This window comes from Nelumbo nucifera, chromosome 5 (genome assembly GCF_055504915.1).
Source record: "Nelumbo nucifera cultivar China Antique chromosome 5, China Antique-T2T, whole genome shotgun sequence".
In the NCBI taxonomy this organism is placed as follows: Eukaryota; Viridiplantae; Streptophyta; class Magnoliopsida; order Proteales; family Nelumbonaceae; genus Nelumbo; species Nelumbo nucifera.
The window spans coordinates 42,794,511-42,813,125 of record NC_142653.1 but is presented as its reverse complement, the minus strand read 5'-3'; the positions used below and the strand labels follow the sequence as shown (position 1 = coordinate 42,813,125).

The window sequence follows — 18,615 nt, the reverse complement described above, 5'->3', positions numbered from 1 at the left end:
TCGGCCTTGGTGGTTCTGGGGCCGGTTCCAAGGTCTACCCGTGGAACATGTTCTTTCCTTACTCCTCATCTTTCAAAAAAAAAAGAAAAAAAAACATGTTCTTTGAAAACTTGATTTTCAATAAATATAATATATAGTTTAGAACTTATATTATCTTTATTGATTAAATTGAATAATTTAATATGTAGATTATCATTATATAGTTTAAAACTTATGCTTTAAATTTAAATTTTGTAAATATTACCTTTTACATTACTTATTATACACATTCAAATATTAAAATGAAAAGAAATGATCATATAATTTAAGTAACTCAATGATCTAGTGAGATCATGACCTTTGTAATCATGAGTGTTTGGATTATATCTTCACATCATCAAAAGTATTTTGGGGTTTATTTCAAGACAAATTCGGTTCTAAGGTAGGTTCCACCAAAATCAATTCCATCAAGACCAACCAAGATTGGTTCCATTTGATTCCGAGTAGAACCTACCTATTTGCTCATCCCTTATATGCACCACCTGGTAAGAGTGTCAATGGACTGATTTTGGATTGGACCCTAAAATCAATTTGGATGGATTGGACAGACCAACAAGACATATTGGATTGGACCTAGTCTGTCCATAACAAATTTATATTGGATTGGATTGGTTTAAGCCAATATCTAGTCCATTGATATAAGATAAGAATATATGTGTCAATGAATTGGATTTGGGTTGAAATCAATCTAAATCAAAATGAATTTAAACAGATTGGATGGTCTAGACATTGAATTGGACCAGTCCAATTGATCCAAAACATTCATTAGATTGGACTAGACCTGATCCATTTATAATGGACTCACATTGAACTGAATCGGATTGGACCAAATCCAGTCCAATTGACACCTCTACCACCTGGCGAGTTAACAAAGCTGCAACCAGGTCGGTTCAGATCATAATAGCCATATCCGACAGATCCAGCCATTAAAAACTCGAATCCGAATCTGAAGACTGAAATCTGATCTAGGGAGTTCGGATTAGATTTGAATATGGTCGGACTTGTAAAAAATAAATTTAGAGATGAATATGATATATTGGATTTATTAATTACAAATTTGGTATATATATATATATAAATGGATCATCCGAATGTAAAATAATTGGATAGGATATCGGATTGGGGTTCCGGAATGTCGGATTCCATTGAACAGCCCTACAACGTTCCAAGTTTCTTCAAACGGGCATCTCCTGTCACGTGAGAGAGAGTCAGAGTCAGAGTCAGAGAGAGAGAGAGAGGTGTTGCGCGTGCCCGCGCGTTCCAAGCCTCCAACTACAATCTACAGGCGGGAAACCTACCGCTTTAACCCCTCCCCCCTTTCTCTCGTTCTCTCTCTTCTGGTGCTGTTTGAGTAACTTTAGTTTCTCTCACAGAAGCAGCTCCACTCCAAAGTAGTCAAACTTCGAACAATCTAAATAGAACCCTATTCCGATGTTTACATGGCAAGAGAAACCTAAGTGTGCTTAGCAATGGTTTCTGCAGAGAAGGTTGTATCTGATATTGGCAAGCGCCTTGCTCAGCAGACTCGCCCGAATAAAGATTTTCTGGTGAAATTGCTCAGAGTAAGTGAAATTTCTCTCCGTTACCTTTCAGTACTATTGTTTAATTGTGTCAATTTCTTGGTTAAACTTTGTTTCTGACTCGAAAACGGCACCACGTCGATGATAGTATCATGGCTCTTGATGAATATGGTTGTTCTGGGGACGTGTTCGTTGATTTTTCATGTTTTCCAATGGGTTTTTGTCAATTTAACCAAGGAACTTGATCTAAGAACGCCCCATCTTTTTTTGTTGCATCTCTCTTAATCGTTACCTTTTATTCTGTGCCATTGTATAAATGGAGTCTGTATTTTGTGTTTCTAATTAGTAATATATATTGCTAGATTTCTTGGAATCAAATGTCTCTCTATGTGCTTGACTTGTCACAGTAATATGTGTTAGACTGACAGCCTTTGCCTACTTGCTAACTGGAACAGATCCAATAAACAATGGGTCACAGTATTATGTCTAAATTGGAATAATAAAATATCAGAGTCCCCTTTTGGGAAGTTCAAATGGTTGAACAACTGTTACATAGAGGCGTTCAAAGTGATGATTTGTAATTTTGGAGAGTTGATGCAGTGCGCACTTTGGTAAATCCACCTGATTCATAATGTAGTTCCACATGCATTTTGGAGAGTTGGATACAAGTTGGCTCTTGGGCACGTGTCAACTTGTGAGTCCCCTCCAAAATGTATGGTGTTTTCAATATTGCTTCTCTTGTCTTTTTGATGTGACTTCGAGGGGGGTGGGTTAGATGGCATCCTCTCATCTATCAATTTACTTACTAGAGAGTACACACATTGGTTAAGAAGTATCAACTATCTGGGATCTTTGGTTCATCATATGCAATTATTAGTGGATAAAGAGCCAAGAGTACATGTTATGGATAGGTATAAGCAACACTTGGATGTCTTCTTAGACAAAATGATCAAACTTTATTGTGAAGAATTACAGCCTAGGGTGAAGTTGGGAGTAAACCATCATAGAGATCCACTCAGGGATGAAATTGCAAAGTTCACAGAAAAAAGTTGGTGATAGAAAGGTATAATAATCATGGTTTTAAAAAACGACCCGAAAACGGAACCGTTATGGCCACTGGTTTTCGAGTTGATGGTCCGACTATTCGGTTCGAATGGACGGCCCGTTCTGACAAAAGAATTAAAAGAATAAAAAACAATTAGAAATAAAAATGACCAAAAATTGTTGAACAGGTCGATGGGTTGACGGTTTGATCGCCTGGGTCAACGGGTTGTTGAGTTTTTCAACGGTTTTTGGCCAGGGACCGGGTTTGGGGTAAAACAGAAACGGTTTCCTGGATGGTTCCCGGGCCGAATGGTCTGACCATCCAAGTCAATGACGGTTTAAAAACCATGATAATGATTGACCCTTGAATTATTCAGCAAGAGTTCTGTTGAAAACTGCAAAAGTTTTTGTTTTTACTTGTAAAATAAAATTCCAAATGGTAGAAGGTGACTCTAAAACAGTGGTGTGACGGCTGAAACATAGTACTGGCAAGGGCGACCACCGAGTGATTTAAAAGGCTTGCCTAGGCACATAGGTGAAGCGCATTTTGGGGTATGCACCTCGCCCAGGTCCTAGGCACACCCCTTTCAAAAGGTGCATGTCTGGTGTGCCTAGGCATGCACATTTTGAGACAAGCAAAGCAACTGGCAAGGGTGATCACCTAGTGATTTAAAAGGCACACCTAGGTGCACATGCGAGGCACATTTTGGGGTATGCACCTCGCCCAGGTCCTAGGCACACCCCTTTCAAAAGGTGCACGTCTGGTGCGCCTAGGCATGCGCCTGATGCGTCTTGTGCCTCAGCCCAGGCATGCGCCTTTTTAAAATTTTGCGCTTTTTGCTTTTTTTCTTTTTTTTTTTTTTGAATCTAACGACTGGGCGAGGGACCCCTGACCATGCCCCTCGAGGCAAGCCCGAACAAGTCTATGTTAGGGTCTGAAATTCTTATTTCTCACATAAAAAATAATGATTTTATAACTTTCATTACCTTTTAAGAAGATATTTTATTGCAATGAATGAATGAACAACATTGGCAAATAGGGGTTTTACTCCGCTTGTTCATTCATTCATTGCAATAAAATATCTTCTTAAAAGGTAATGAAAGTTATAAAGTCATTATTTTTTATGTGAGGAATAAGAATTTCAGACCCTAACATAGACTTGTTTGGGCTTGCCTCGAGGGGCGTGGTACAAAGGCGACTCATATAGAATCAAGAATGCAATATGTTTTACATCACATTAGCTACTTGAAGCAATGCAGTTAAGGAAAAAAAGAGATTGTGGGTTTTACATGCTTGAAAATGCTTTATATGTTTGCTTTTATTTTTAAATTTTCATTTGAATACGTTTTACATGTTATGTTTATGTATATTAATCTTAGATAATAGGTTTTTTTTAAACATTTATTTTAAAATTTAAGTTTATTATTTTTTATTAACATTATGTTTAATATTTTTTGATTTTTTTGCATTTTTTAATTTTTTTTGAAATTTCTGACTTTTTTTTTGATTTTTTAGCTTTTGTTTTTTTTTTTTGTAATTTCGCGCCTAGCTTAAAAAGGCATGCGCCTCAGGCGCAAATTGGCCCTTGTGCTTTTTTTGCGCCTTGCGCTTTTAAAACAAGAAGCCTATGAAGATCCTTTCTTATAGAAGTTCCCAAAGGATTTTTCAAAGATAATGTTGATCATTTTTATTGATTTTCATGGGAGTATTTCTAATTGCAAAAGCTACTACCAGAACCTAGAGTGATGAGATTGTATTCTGAAAACATTACGGATTACATGTCCAAATGTTCAATTCAACCTCCAAAGAAATTTTATTCTTAGATGGGAGGGCATTATGAAGTTTGAAGTGATCTTACATGCATATTAAGGTGATAGAATATCAACATTCAAGCAACTAGTAGAGGCAGGATGGTTGAATTGAGGAAAAAGAGGTCTGAGACAGTCAAACTTTTTCTTGATGCTTAAGATCATTAAAACTCAAGCTTGAGTTCTAAGGAGGGATTGATGCAAATCATTTAAAAGGGTGTTTTGTCTTTTGACATCTAGGGGTGAAATAGGAATCTTATTTAAAGATTTACATCAAAATGGGGATGTTAAATAAAAGCCAGATCACTTAATGCATGTCTTAGCATGTATGCCTTCTAAACCTTTAAAGAAGTTTGTTGGGTCAAGGGTCAGGTCTAGAAATCAGAATAAATCTGTAAGTCTCATATATGATTAATGACTTAGAAGATGTAGTCATCTTCCAATTCTTTGAATGAGTTTTGTGATGTTTCCAAGGTAATACTTAGCTACTAAAGAATGCATCTGGACCTAGGAAACACAACAGTAATGTATGTCTAGAATCTCCCTAGAGAGTGTATATATGGGGTTTTATGAAGTCATTTGCAGTCAGTCTTCTCTTGCTTCTCTTGCTATTCTGCTTCTTCTTGAATGTTATGTTCTTTCTTTCTTTCTTTTTTGCGTGTGCGGATGAATTTACAGTCCTTTGATGTTACTCTGCTCAACATGCCTTCCAGAAAATTTCATTCCACATGATGGTAGGTCTTTTCCAAACCAACTGGCAGATGATGGGCTTTTTACTAATTTGCACAAATCAATCCAGAATTACTGAAAAGGGGAAAATTGGAAGCTTATGTTTGGTTTTAGTCATTATGGCTCCAAACATTTCTTATGGGGAGAAAACTATGAAATCTCCTTGTGAATATTGGTGGTCACCAGGAACAGAAGTCACTGTTATTCCACTACTGTCTTGACACATACATAGTAGGCTTCACATGCTTGGTTCTTAAAGTTTGTGTGAATGAAGTACGCAAAAATGAGTATGGTGTTGTATATGATTAGAACTGTTGCTTGATGTTTTAAGAGGCTGCATTGATGTTGTTAACAGGTTGTCTATTACTTATTCTAATTACTTTATTTATTTATTTTTTTGTAGCAAGCTGCGAGTGCTTTATCAGAATTAAGTCAGTCTTCGTCACTGCAGCATGCAATAGAGCCTTTAAGTGATTTTCTTGTCCAGAAGAGCCTGCTTCAGCATAAGGATAGAGACATTAGACTTCTTGTAGCCACATGTTTCAGTGAAATTATTCGTGTCTTGGCTCCTGATCCACATTATAGTGATGAAACATTAAGGGTAATGGGTCATATTTTGATTCATGTTGCTTGCTTAACCTTCTTCATATCTATTCTTGTTGTGTATCCCAAGATATATTTACACAACGTTTTTGGTTTTGATTCAGGACATTTTTAAGCTTATTGTCAGTACGTTTGTGGAGCTATCAGATACCACAAGCCCATATTTCACAAGGAGGGTCAGAATATTGGAGACTGTTGCTGCACTCAAATGTTGTGTGTTAATGTTGGACATTGGTTGTGAGGATTTAGTTTTGGAGACATTTAATATCTTTTTCTCTGTTGTGAGGTATGGCTTGAACTTCTGGCATCCAAGTACAGAGGAAAAAAATGCATTATTTGGTTTTCTGTCAAATTGGAGGATTTATTTGAAGGACAATTCATATTCTTTGATGTTTGGTTTATAGCAAAACACCTATAAGGTGAATCTTTTTTCATAACTTGAATAGAAACCTAGGAGAACAACCTCAACTAACTTTTGGACAGAAAAATAGTAATGCAATTTATCTGATGTCTCCGAAGAGACATCTAACTTCATAAAGCTCAACTTTGATGGGAGCTTCATTGGCAACACGGGATTGGCTGGAATAGGGGGAGTCTTCAGGAATTGAGAAGGAAGAGTGGTGGCCTTGTATTCAGGTCCTTTGGAGCATGGGGACGCACTGACAGCAGAAATGGGAAGCTTATTGCAGGGATTAAAACTTGCCAAACAATTTGGGTTCCACAATCTAGAAGTGGAAGGGGATTCTCAGGTGGTCATTTCCTGGACAAGATGCAATACCCAAATCCCTTGGGTTTTCTGATACAAATTTTGAGAGATTGAGAGCTTAAATGTGTCTTTCAAATGGGTAAGAAGAACAGCAAATGGAATGGCAGATACTCTAGCAAACCAAGGGGCTTTAAGACACTTCTGTAATCTTCAAGCTTCATTAGTAAAATTTCTTTTTACTGATAAGAAAAAAGTATTTCAGCCCTTGGCAGTTGAGGCATCATATTGGAGAGGCTAAGGCCTTGACACCCTTGGCTCCTGGAGTGAAACAACTTGTTCTTATGGATTTTCTTGGTTTATATGACTGATAGGTTGGTGGGGTTTGGTGGGCTGAGTTGTAGTGGGATTTATCTATCATAGTTTGATTTACTTTGGTGTGCTGGGACATGCACACACATATTTGGGTTGTTTGTTGAAGCAGTGGCTAGTAAGATCCAGGCCTCCCCTTGATAGATAGGTGCCAGAGGTTGGGCAAGTGAAGTCTTCAAAAGAAAATCATTTGTTTGGATAAATGTTTTTGGAATTCCACTACATGCGTGGAGTACCCAAACATTTAGATTGATTGGTGACACTTACGGGAAATTTGAGAGATTTGATTTTCACAATAAACTGCGGTTTCAGGTTCAGTTTGCAAGAATACTGATTGAAGTTGAAGACCTCAGTCTGATCACTGCAAGAATTGACTTATCTCATGCAGGAAAGCATTTTGAATTGAGGGTTGTGCCTGAAGGAACAGACCCTATGTTTCCCTTCACAAAATCACTAGGGGAAGAGAGAGCTAATAGGGTTTCTTTAATTGAAGATTAGAGGATACAGGGGGGTGGGGAAGAAGGACAGGTTGAGGCGAGTTGAGGGAGGAGGGAAATCAGGGATGAAGATGAAAGATCAGGAAGGGATAAGGGCAAGTTGGTAAGTTTAGAAGGTTAAAAGGATAGGGCAAGAAGAGGCTTTAATTCTACTCCTGTGGTTGCTTTGTAGGAATTGCAGACCGGATTTTCTCATATTTTCCTATCAAAAATTCTAAAAAAAAAGCACCCAAAAGATTCAATTGCCCTTCAAATTATTACAAAAAAGTCTAAAATCTAGCAGGGTCTCACCCATAAGTTTGGAATGCTTGGTGTGTTGTGATCATAATTATCATCTTTTCATTAATTAGTATAATTCAATGTTTCCAAAAGAAAAAAACTCTAATATTTTCCTTGATCAAAATATAGTCTTCTTAGTGGTAGAAGGCCGTCTATTCGCATATATGACCAATGACATCACCAAGCCTTGCCTGTTGTTCAATCAGCAGAGAAGGATCAAGAGATTTCTTTGTGTAGGTGATTCTATTAGATGGAGGAGAGAAATGGAAGAAGAGCTCTCCTCAACAGTGAAATGGAGGAGATAGACGGATATCGAAGCTAAGAAATTCTGTTGGAGAAGACAAAATCAATGGAAGGTGGATTTTAAAAATTAGGGAGGAAAGAGAGCTACCATCTTAGTAGTTGAAGAGGCGATTGGATGGTTGAAGGACTTTATGGATGGAGCAGTATTCTCCATCAAAAAACAAGGATGGAAAAGTTCAATGGGAGTAGCTGATAATAAATTTGAAGCGGAAATAAGGAGGAATGTGAAAGGTTGGTTTGTGGCGGTTGTGGAAACATTTGGTGATAACAGAAGACAGTTTTGTGTGTACTGGAGGGAAGAAAGAGAACATGGTGGCGCCTGTTTGCAGATTTGTTGCAGGAGTTCTTGTTCATTCTGGAAGAAAGACAAACTCCAATAATTTGCAACGTTCCAGTGGTCTCTGACGAGCAAAGCTTCAGGAAACAGCTGAAGGAGGAAAAATAAAAAAAAGGAATCCCAAAAGCTATCGTCTGTAACAATATCAGAAATCAGAGGATGTTATTGGAGAAAGGAGCCTGGGAGAAAAATGTGATTTTATCATCCGACAAAAGAATTACTGATTGGCGAAGGATCTTGGAGGCGATTGTGGAGAGCTTTAGACTAAAGGGCCATGTGAGTGTCAAGCCCTTCAATGATTTGAAGGCTGTGTTATTTGGGCTTGACGAAGATGTTGAGATTCCCACTACTGAAATTGTGGACTCTCCAGATGGCTTGGTAAATGCGGAGGTCTGACATATATCCTGTAATCAGATACCCATCTCTGTAGAAAATCTTGAGATTAAGCTCGTGGGTCTCCCCTTTAATCTTTGGAACATGGAAACCATTGAAAGATTGATACAGATTCTGGGTGGAGCGTTGATTGCTTATAATTTTCAAGATCTGCACGCTGCGAGACTCAGAATTGCAGGATTGAAGCCTGAAGACGTTCCTAGATGCATTAGTCTGCTTGCAGATGACCTCTGGTTGAAGGTCTGGGTTTTGTTGGAAGCCAAAATGTGTCTATGGGTGAAATGCTCTAAGGTTGAAGACAATGACTTGCTAGAGGTATGGGTTACGTGGAGGGGATATGACAGACAATGGTTCAAAGACTATTGACCGAAGTTAGAAGGAAGTTGTAGCGATTGCACACGGGCCTGACAGGAAGGAAATGCCTAATAAAGTCTGCAGTTCAAATTTAATTTAGGCGAAAAGTCTTATGTTGAGGCTATTATGGGCAATGCGCCAGTGCCACGTCACCAAAAGTTTCTGGACCACATAGTTTTAAGTATTCTGGAAGATGGCCAGAACCGGTTTGAGCTAAAAAATCGGGACTGGATGCAGGTCCTGGTCAGGTCAGCAATAGTAGGTAATGTGATTACTTGAGTAGTCATGTGACTCGAGGGGAAGGGCCTATCAGCGGCTTGATGGGAGACGGGTTGCCTTGTCTATCATCGCCTACACTGTCCAGGGGATCAGTTTGAAACTTGCGTCATGGACAAATGCAGTTCCAGATGAAGATGAGGATCGTAATGGTGAAATGGTTAAGGGAAAGAAGAAAAATCAGAGGAGAAAGTTAAAAGATTACAGGAGAAAGGCCTTAGATATTCACAGACCAAAGATTAAGAGAATTGGGTCAATGATGAGAAGTGCTCCGAATGAGAGCAGAAAAAGTAAGAGAGAAATGTGGATTTGGGTGACCGCCAAATATGACAAGCGGCAAGAAGAGTCTCATTGGTGAAATAGGCATGAATCATATGCGAGCAGCCCAACTAATTTAGCGAATAAAGAACTTGATAGTTGTACTCTGGGCGGCAGAGGTGCCGAGGTTTTTTGCAACTCAGCTGTGTCCGAAGTTTCAGATGGGAGCAGGCAGGACTCTAGAAAGTCTACTGTTTTGTCGTCAGGAGTGGATCTCCATGGGTTTTCGTATGGAACTCTTGAGATCTTTGATGGTTTCTTTGGGTTTTTTCCTCTTTGGGTGATGTCTTATTGACTCTTATCACCTTCCTATTGTATTCTATTTTCTTTTTTCTAGTGAATTTTTATCTTATTCTTCAATTTTTTTTTTCTATTGAATTAGTTCAAATGTGATAAGAAAAGAGAAAGAAGAGAGAAAGAGAGATGGGAGAAACATAGAATGAGAGAAATTGGTGAGAAAAGAGAGCTTAGGGCCTGTCGCCCAAGCATTAGCATTTGTACTGTACTAGTTGATAACCACCCTGTGCTCAGTACAGAGCAGCTATACCTACATATTTTGTTTGGGACCCATAATCCATGCGGTAAATTTATGCTGTTTTTTTATTTGATTTAGGAGACCAAATTAGGCTTGATTTGTAATTAACAGCATGCTTTATTTAAAAGAATGGGACCTACACCAATATAATGCATTGAAAGTCTTTGTGCTGTTTTTTTAATTTTAATTAGGAAACTAAATTAGATTTGACTTTTGTTTTAAAGATCATCATCATCAAAGCTTTATCCCTACTCTGCCATTGTTAATTTTTCTTACACTGCTGGTCCCCAGCTGGTTAAAGGAGAGTCTGAGTTAAAATTTATTCACCCTTTTATGAGTGGGATTCTAACCATTTGTTTGAAGGAGAAGCCCTCTTGTTTACAACCCTGTGCAGCTGTTTTTTAATTTTTATTTAGGCTTTTGACAAAGTATCCTTTAGCCAATGTTAGTAATGGTTGAATAATTGTTGTACAGAGAACATCATCAACAGAGTGTATCTGAAGCTATGTTATCTATAATGACACTTATTTTGGAGGAGAAAGTTTCCCAACCTCTTTTGGATGTGATTCTGCGAAGTCTTCTGAAGGATGAAAAGGTATCCATTTAGTGGCATATTTTTGTTATTCACATCCTGCTTTAGATTCTTGATCTTTGAAACAGAAACTTATTTATGATCTATCTATTAGAAATGTTTAGGGCTGTCAATAGGTTGGGTCCGACTTGGTGGACCCAAACCGATTGGTTTGGTCCTGATATATTGTCCCGATTATTATTGGTTTGGAACCGCTTCTACCCAGTTCTGAACCGATTCAGACCCGACCTGAGCTATATTATATATTAAATGTATAATATATGACATAAATTAATAATATATATATATATATATAATATTTTCAACAGGTTTATTATAATTGGGTCCATTGGGTCAGGACCCAATTGTCCCCAGAACCGATTGGTTCGGTTCTGGGTCTAAAATTACAGATCCTATCGGGTCTGGTTCGGTTCTGGGTTCTTAGTGTTTCTTGTCAGGTCGGTTCTAGTTCTACCTGGACCTGACCCAGACCCAACCCATTGGCAGCCCTAGAATTTCGTTTTTTTTTTATACATTCACTTAGAAACTATTGTCTGGCTTTCCTTGCTGTTTTAAAATTTATCATGCTGAACATTTCTTTTTAGCAAGATTTTTAGAAGAAGCTTTTTGATGTAATTTTTTTTTTTGGATAAGTAGTGAAATTTTATTAATAGAATTCAATAAATTCAAACAACACAAGCATCACTTAGAGGCATGGGATGCGACCTCTCCCATCATAATAAGAAAGTATGAATTACAAGTGAGCCCAATACAATTGATCCTTATTCACTCCTTGCTTAGGTATTGTTTCAGCCACTCCATTAGCTTACCTCCTCCCCCATTGTATCATCAAAGTCATGTTTCTTGTTAACCATTTTACCTTTCAAAAAAAAAAAAAATTAACTTGTTAATTTCATCCCTGTAACTCCAAAATTATAAACTCCGGTTTCTTCAGCCATCCCACCACCAGCTTTGAGTCACCTTCAATCATCAAATTTTCCAGATTCAGTTCATTCGCAGTCTATATTCCTTGTATTGCAGCAAGCCGTTCAGCTCTAATAGAGTCCTGCACTTCCATTGGATCCGAGAACAACACAATGACATGTCCTTTGTTATCTCTCAGAAGTCAGAACCCTCCTATTCCAGAGGTACCTAGGTTGCCTTGACTATTCCCATCAAAGTTCAATTTCATGTATCCTTCACGAGGCATCCACACTTAATTTGCCCTTTCCTCTTTAGAAGAGCTTATTTCCACCACATTTTCCTTCACAGCTTCCTTACTTCTCTCCTCTAAAAAAATCTTGCATTCCTTTCTTCCTTGATAGTCCAAATCTATGTTGCTGTCTTACTTTCCTTTCTGCTATTGTGTATGATATGTTACTCCTGGTTTCTTATAAACATGCTTGATCAAAATGTTGAAGTGGTGGGGCCTAAAGAGGGGTCATGTTGTGTATTCTTGCTCTACTAAATACAAGATTTCAGGTCAATGGAATGATAAAGGAGGGCAGTGAAATCCTGCTGATTCCTCCTTCTCCCTCCCCTTGGCTAAATAAATTTGAATTTCTTGGTAAGTAGTTTTAGCTTTAACAATTTTATAAAGCCAGATCATTAAGTCTTTTTTTTTTGTAATAAGTAAAAAAGGAATTTTATTGAATAAGAAAAGAGATAATGAGGAACAAAAAAGACAAAAATACCCAACCCACCACTTGTTTCCATTGCACACTCCCCTCAACCAACCAAAAGACTCCTAAACCCAATAGAACACAACTGTAAAACAAAACCCTCTATCATTCACCAATCTGTGATAGAACTTTCATTATTCATCGGGTACTTCAGTTCTAATTCCTGAAACGATTTTCTTGTGTTATCTTCCCCTCCTAAAACATATAAACCCAACTTCTTGTCACACAGTCAGTTCATACAAGAGAGCTCAACAAGTTTAGGGTGAAAACAGAATCAATCGATCCCACCCTAGAGAGTCAGAATATATTTATATGAAATATGTATATTTATAGAAAGGCTCTTGTGGGGCAAAGAAGAGAAAATAAGAGAGAGAATTTACAAGATAGTGTACAACAAGGACTATAGTAATAAGGTGCAACATCAGGATTCTTTGCACTCCCCCTCAAATTGATGTGAGTGCATTAGCATCAGTTTGCCCATAAGAAATAGATGCATGGATCTCGTCATGGCCTTGGTGACTATGTCAACAATCTATATTTTTTGAGGCCACATGAGAAGAGAGATAGAGGTAGCAAGAATCTTTATAGCACGGTTGTTGTGTACATGCAGAGGGATATGTGTAGAGATAGGATGACCAAGTGTTATGGGCCCGCGAATAGGATCTCGTCACGGGTCGGTCCACGGGGAAAACCTCTTGTTTTCCCTTGTTCCTCCCTTTCCTTGAAGAACCTATCTTGCCGCCCTAAAGGTGATTTGTTCAAGAGATCACCAACTCTCCTTTGCTCTCTTTCTTGCCTGAAATTTTCGATACCTTTATTGAATAATATCAGCTCCTTAAATAGGAGATTACAAGAGGTAGAATCCTACTTTTAGGAGGACTCCTTGCTAATCTATTACTCTATCCTATTAAATTGATAAGATAAGACTGAAATGATAAGATAAGATAAGATTTCCTTAATCTATCCTACTGAACTGATAAGATAAGATAAGATAAGACTCCCTTAATCTATCCTACTGAACTGATAAGATAAGATAAGACTCCCTTAATCTATCCTACTGAACTGATAAGATAAGATAAGACTCCCTACTAATCCATACTACTGAACTGATAAGATAAGAATACTGAATAGATAAGACTCCTACTAATCCCTGCTACTGAAAGCAGATAAGGTAAGAATACTGAATAGATAAGATAGGATGAGAACACTAAATTGCTGCTGCTGAGAACACTAAATTACTGCTGCTGCTGCACTAAATTACTGCTGCTGCTGCCGGCGCCCACATCACCAAGGTCTTTAAGTAGTGATTTAAGCCAAGCAATTTCATTGCACACTGACGACATTGCCCTGTATTTAGCTTCTGTGGAGGACTGGGAGACAGTTTGTTGTTTTTTGCATTTCCATGAGATGAAGAGAATCACCCATGAAAACACACCACCTAGTAGTGGAGCAACGAGTTTCGAGATAGCTTGCCCAATCAGCATCAGCATAGCCCTCAAATGGATAGGAAAAGATGAGGAAAAGAATAGTCCTTGTGATAAAGAGCCACAAACATAATGGATAAGCCGATGTACAACAACCAGATGGGGTTGACTTGGAGTAGAGACAAACTTACTGACAACCTGAAATCTGACTGACAACCTGAACCGCATGAGAGATGTCAAGTCGAGTCATAGTAAGATAGATAAGGGACCCCATAAGTTGACAATAGATGGAGGCATCAGTGATTAAGGGACCTTCTGATTTGGATAATTTAACATTCAGCTCCAAGGGAGTATCAACCTTGCTTATTATCAGTAAGGCCGGCCAACTTGACAAGATCCGAAGCATATTTGTGTAGGCAAATGAAATATTCCCTATGATTTCTTTGGACTTCAAGTCTTAAGAAATAGGTGAGAGAACCCAAGTCTTTCATGTGAAAGGATTTGTGAAGAAGAGACTTGAGGTCTTGAATTCCTTCTATACCATCTCTAGTCAACAACGTGCCATCCACATACAAGAGGAGAACTGTAATACCCTGAGGCCTTTTCCGAACAAAGAGAGAATGATTAGAATCACTTTGATTATACCCAACATCCACAACGACATCTATGAATTTCTCAAACCATGCCTGAGAGGCCTACTTCAGCCCATAGAGAGATTTCTTCAAGTGACAAACAAGAGATGGATCACTACAGTACCCCAGAGGGGATTTCATGTACACTGTTTCCTTTAAATGCCCGTGTAGAAAGGCATTTTTCACATCTAAATGATAGGCCAAGAGTGCACCACAGAGAGGGATAAAAGAACATGAATTGTAGTGATCTTGGCAACCGGAGCAAATGTTTCCTCATAATCAAGCCATACTCTTGTGTATAACCCTGAGCCGTAAGACGGGCTTTGTATCGATCTAAGGAGCCATCGGATTTCAACTTGATAGAATAAACCCACTTGCTCCCAATAAGAGAGCCATTAGAAAGAACTGGGATAAGGTCCCAAGTGTCATTCTCATGTAAGGTTTTTTGATTTGAAGATAGCGATCGGGTGGTCTAGAAACACGAGTAGAATGTTGCAAAGGAATAGATGGAACAATAGATAGGGGCGAGCACTATTCGGTTAAAACCGAAAATTTTGGTTTCGATTTTTTCATTTATTTGGTTAAATCGGTTCGACTAATTTGGTTTTCAGTTTTGGGTTTTAGAATTAGAAATTCGGTTAACCAAATTAACCGAACTTTCTATTATTATATATAATATATAATATATTATATATTTATACATTAATATATAATAAAATGAAATTTGATTTCATAATATATAATATATTATATGTTATAGTATATATAACAAAGTATATATTATTAAAATTCGGTTTTAACCAAAATAACTGAAAATTTCAGTTTCGATTTTTATTTTTTAGTTTGCTTTTTAACTGAATAAACCAAATGCTCATCCCTAACAATAAAAGAATTTGAAACAGAGGTATCACTTACGGGGTTATCGGTTGCGGGCTGAGGATGTGGACGGGGAGGAAGGGGGGTTCGTAGGTGTAGGTGCTGAATCACAAACTCACTTGCGAGAGAGGACGAGAAGATTCTTCACTGCTGTTGAAGGTGGGGCATCCTGTGAATCAAAGTTATACAAAACAGAAACAGAAGGTGCAAATAACTTGGTTACTCTTGAAAAAAAGGAAATATGCTCAAGAAAAATGACATTCCGAGAAATACGGAGGCGATGCATAGAAGGATTGTAGCAAAGAAATCCTTTGTGGTTGGGACTATACCCCACAAAGGCACTCATAACTGACAGAGCTAAGAGTTTATAACGTTCCTAAGAGGGAAGATATACATAATATAAGCACCCAAAAACATGAAGGTTGGAGAGATTGGGAGGACAACCAAATAGTTTTTGATGAGGAGATAAGTTAGCCAGAACAGATGAATGAACACAATTAATTAGATGCACAGCTGTACTAGCTGCCTCCACCCAAAATAAAGATGGTGCATGTGACTCTTGAAGAAGAGTTCTCACAACATTGAGGATGTGCCCATTCTTGCGTTCTGCCTAACCATTTTGCTGAGTATGAACTAGTACCAGCCCAGATACTAGGGGGATCTGCTCTTCCATCTTTAGAGGAGGTGCTTGCTCGTCTTCGGAGGGCTTCCATTGGATCTATGGATTCTAATGTCTCAGATAAATCAGCATTTGCAGTGTCGAGAGGTCGAGGTGGCAAAAGTGGGGCTTGAGAAGCCCAGCCTGGCAGGAGTGGTAGTGGTGGATCTACACATATCCGTGGTGGTGGTCGTACTGGAGGCAGAGATTCAGGGGGAGCTCGTGGTAGAGGACGTGGCTCGGGTCCACGGAAGTGTACTCATTGTGGTTTGGATGGACATACTATTAACTACTGCTATGACTTACATGGTCCTCCCTCGACGTGGGCCAACCATGCCATGACTAGTGACACCAGTTTCAGCTCTAGACAGGAGAACCGGTCAGCTGACCCGATGCCTTCTACTCCCTCAGATGGTCCAGGCAAGGAGATGGTGAGTGTTCCTCGGGATGAGTATGAAAGATTTGTTCAATCCAAGTCGTAGCAGAACACAACTACCTTTGCACACTCAAGTATGGCTTGTTTGGTATTCACACCCAACCCCTGGATTATTGATTCTGGAGCCTCCGATCACATGACGGGAACTCCAGGTGTGTTTTCATCTCTCACTCATTGCTCAACATCACAATCTGTTACTCTTGCTAATGGCTCCACATCATCTATCTGTGGTGTTGGTAATGTTGACCTAGACCCTGTATCCCTATCCTCTGTTTTATATGTACCTAAGCTTCCATTTAATCTTATGTCTGTTAGTAAGCTGACCAAGTCCCTTAAGTGCTCCATCACATTTTACCCTTCTATGTGTGTTTTTCAGGATCTCAAGACGGGGATGAAAATTGGTGGAGGGCATGAAGCCGGTGGACTGTATTATCTTGATGGTGGTGGACGAACGTCAACGGCCCTTCAGTCATCCATTTCTCCTCTCCAGTGGCATTGTAGATTTGGTCATCCTTCGCTGAGAGTGTTGCAGTCCTTAGTCCCTTCATTGAGTCAACTTTCTGTTTTAGATTGTGAGTCATGTCAATTTGGGAAACACCATCGTGTTCCCTTTCATTCTAGGGTCGATAACCGTGTGTCGAGTCTTTTTTCTTTAATTCATTCAGATGTTTGGGGTCCTTATAAAGTGATGTCATATAATGGATACAAATATTTTGTTATTTTTGTTGATGACTGTTCAAGAATGACGTGGCTCTATTTAATGAAAGAAAGAAGTGAATTATTTGCCATCTTCCAGAAATTTTATGCTGAGATCCGCAATCAATTTGGCGTTCACATCAAAATTTTCCGTTCTGATAATGGTTGTGAATACTTGTCTTCATCTTTTCAAGAATACTTGGACCAACATGGCATTATACACCAAACTTCATGTACCTACACTCCGCAACAAAATGGGGTTGCTGAGAGAAAGAACCGCCATCTTGTAGAAACGGCACGCTCCCTCATGCACCACATGAATGTTCCCAAAACCTTTTGGAGCGATGCAATGCTCACCTCTTGTTTCTTAATTAATCGGATGCCCACGTCTATCCTTGATGGTCAATCTCCTTTTAGTGTCTTATTCCCCAACATGTCTCCATTTCCGCTTTCTCCTCGGGTATTTGGGTGTGTCAGTTTCGTTCATAATTTGGGTCCCGGGACTAACAAGTTAGATGCGCATTCCCTGAAGTGTATCTTCCTTGGCTATTCCCGAACTCAGAAAGGGTACAAGTGTTATCATCCCAGTTCTTGTCGTTCCTTGGTATGTGCTGATGTTACATTCTTCGAGTCTACTCCGTTCTTCGTGGGGTCCGGTGCTGCTGCTTCCTCCACATCACCACCTCCTCTTCCTCTTCCTGTGGCTGATCCACCTCCTCTGGTTCCAGTCATGCCTAACGTCCTTGCCTCCGGTGCCACCGTCTGTTGACCGTCCACCCATCCGTCACGTGTATACACATCGCCCGCGTGTACCGGCTGCTGCTCCTCCAGCTTCATCACCGTCGACAGATCCAGCTCCAGCTCCGACACCAGCCTCCGACCTAGATCTTTCTATTGCCTTCTGGAAAGGTAAACGTGCTTGCGCCCTTCACCTTATTTCCAATTTTGTTTCACTTACCCACCTCTCCGCCTCCCATTGCCAGTTCATCTCTTTGTTATCCTCCGTGGTTGTTCCTAAGGATGTCCAGGAAGCCCTTACCTCTCTAGAGTGGTGCCGTGCTATTGGAAGAAGAGCTCTCTGCTCTGCATCATAATCACACTTGGGATCTCACCGCTCTTCCTCCTGGGAAGCAAGCTGTCGGTTGTAAGTGGGTGTATAGTGTTAAGTACTTCCCAGATGGTCATGTTGAGCGCCTGAAGGCGCGACTGGTTGCCAAAGGGTACTCCCAAACCTATGGCATTGACTACACAGAGACATTCTCCCCGGTTGCTAAGATAGGGTCAGTTCGTGTCGTCATCTCCCTTGCAGCTATGTATGATTGGCCTCTTCATCAGCTAGATATCAAAAATGCCTTTTTGCATGGTGATTTGTTCGAGGATGTCTACATGGAGCAACCACCAGGGTTTGTTGCTCAGGGGGAGGATGGTAAGGTATGCAGACTTAAGAAGGCTATTTATGGAGTTAAACAGTTCCCTCGAGCATGGTTTGGTAGGTTCAGTGAGGTGGTCAAGAAGTTTGGTATGAAACA

General features: G+C 39.3%; 1 protein-coding gene across 6 annotated transcripts in view; it reads left to right on the top strand.

Annotated features, from left to right (window-relative positions):
- Nucleotides 1-1,319: 1,319 nt before the first annotated feature.
- Nucleotides 1,320-18,615, top strand: part of LOC104587041 (ARM repeat superfamily protein) — a 95,195-nt gene continuing 77,899 nt past the window's right edge. For all 6 annotated transcript variants that reach the window (XR_016076293.1, XR_016076292.1, XM_088887864.1 and 3 more), the window contains exons 1-4: nucleotides 1,320-1,601; nucleotides 5,545-5,742; nucleotides 5,849-6,030; nucleotides 10,586-10,706. Coding sequence is in view for 4 of the 6 variants with exons in the window: in XM_088887864.1 (XP_088743990.1) it covers nucleotides 1,509-1,601; nucleotides 5,545-5,742; nucleotides 5,849-6,030; nucleotides 10,586-10,706 (594 nt within the window). In the remaining 2 variants the exon portion in view is untranslated. The remainder of the gene's footprint in view (nucleotides 1,602-5,544; nucleotides 5,743-5,848; nucleotides 6,031-10,585; nucleotides 10,707-18,615) is intronic.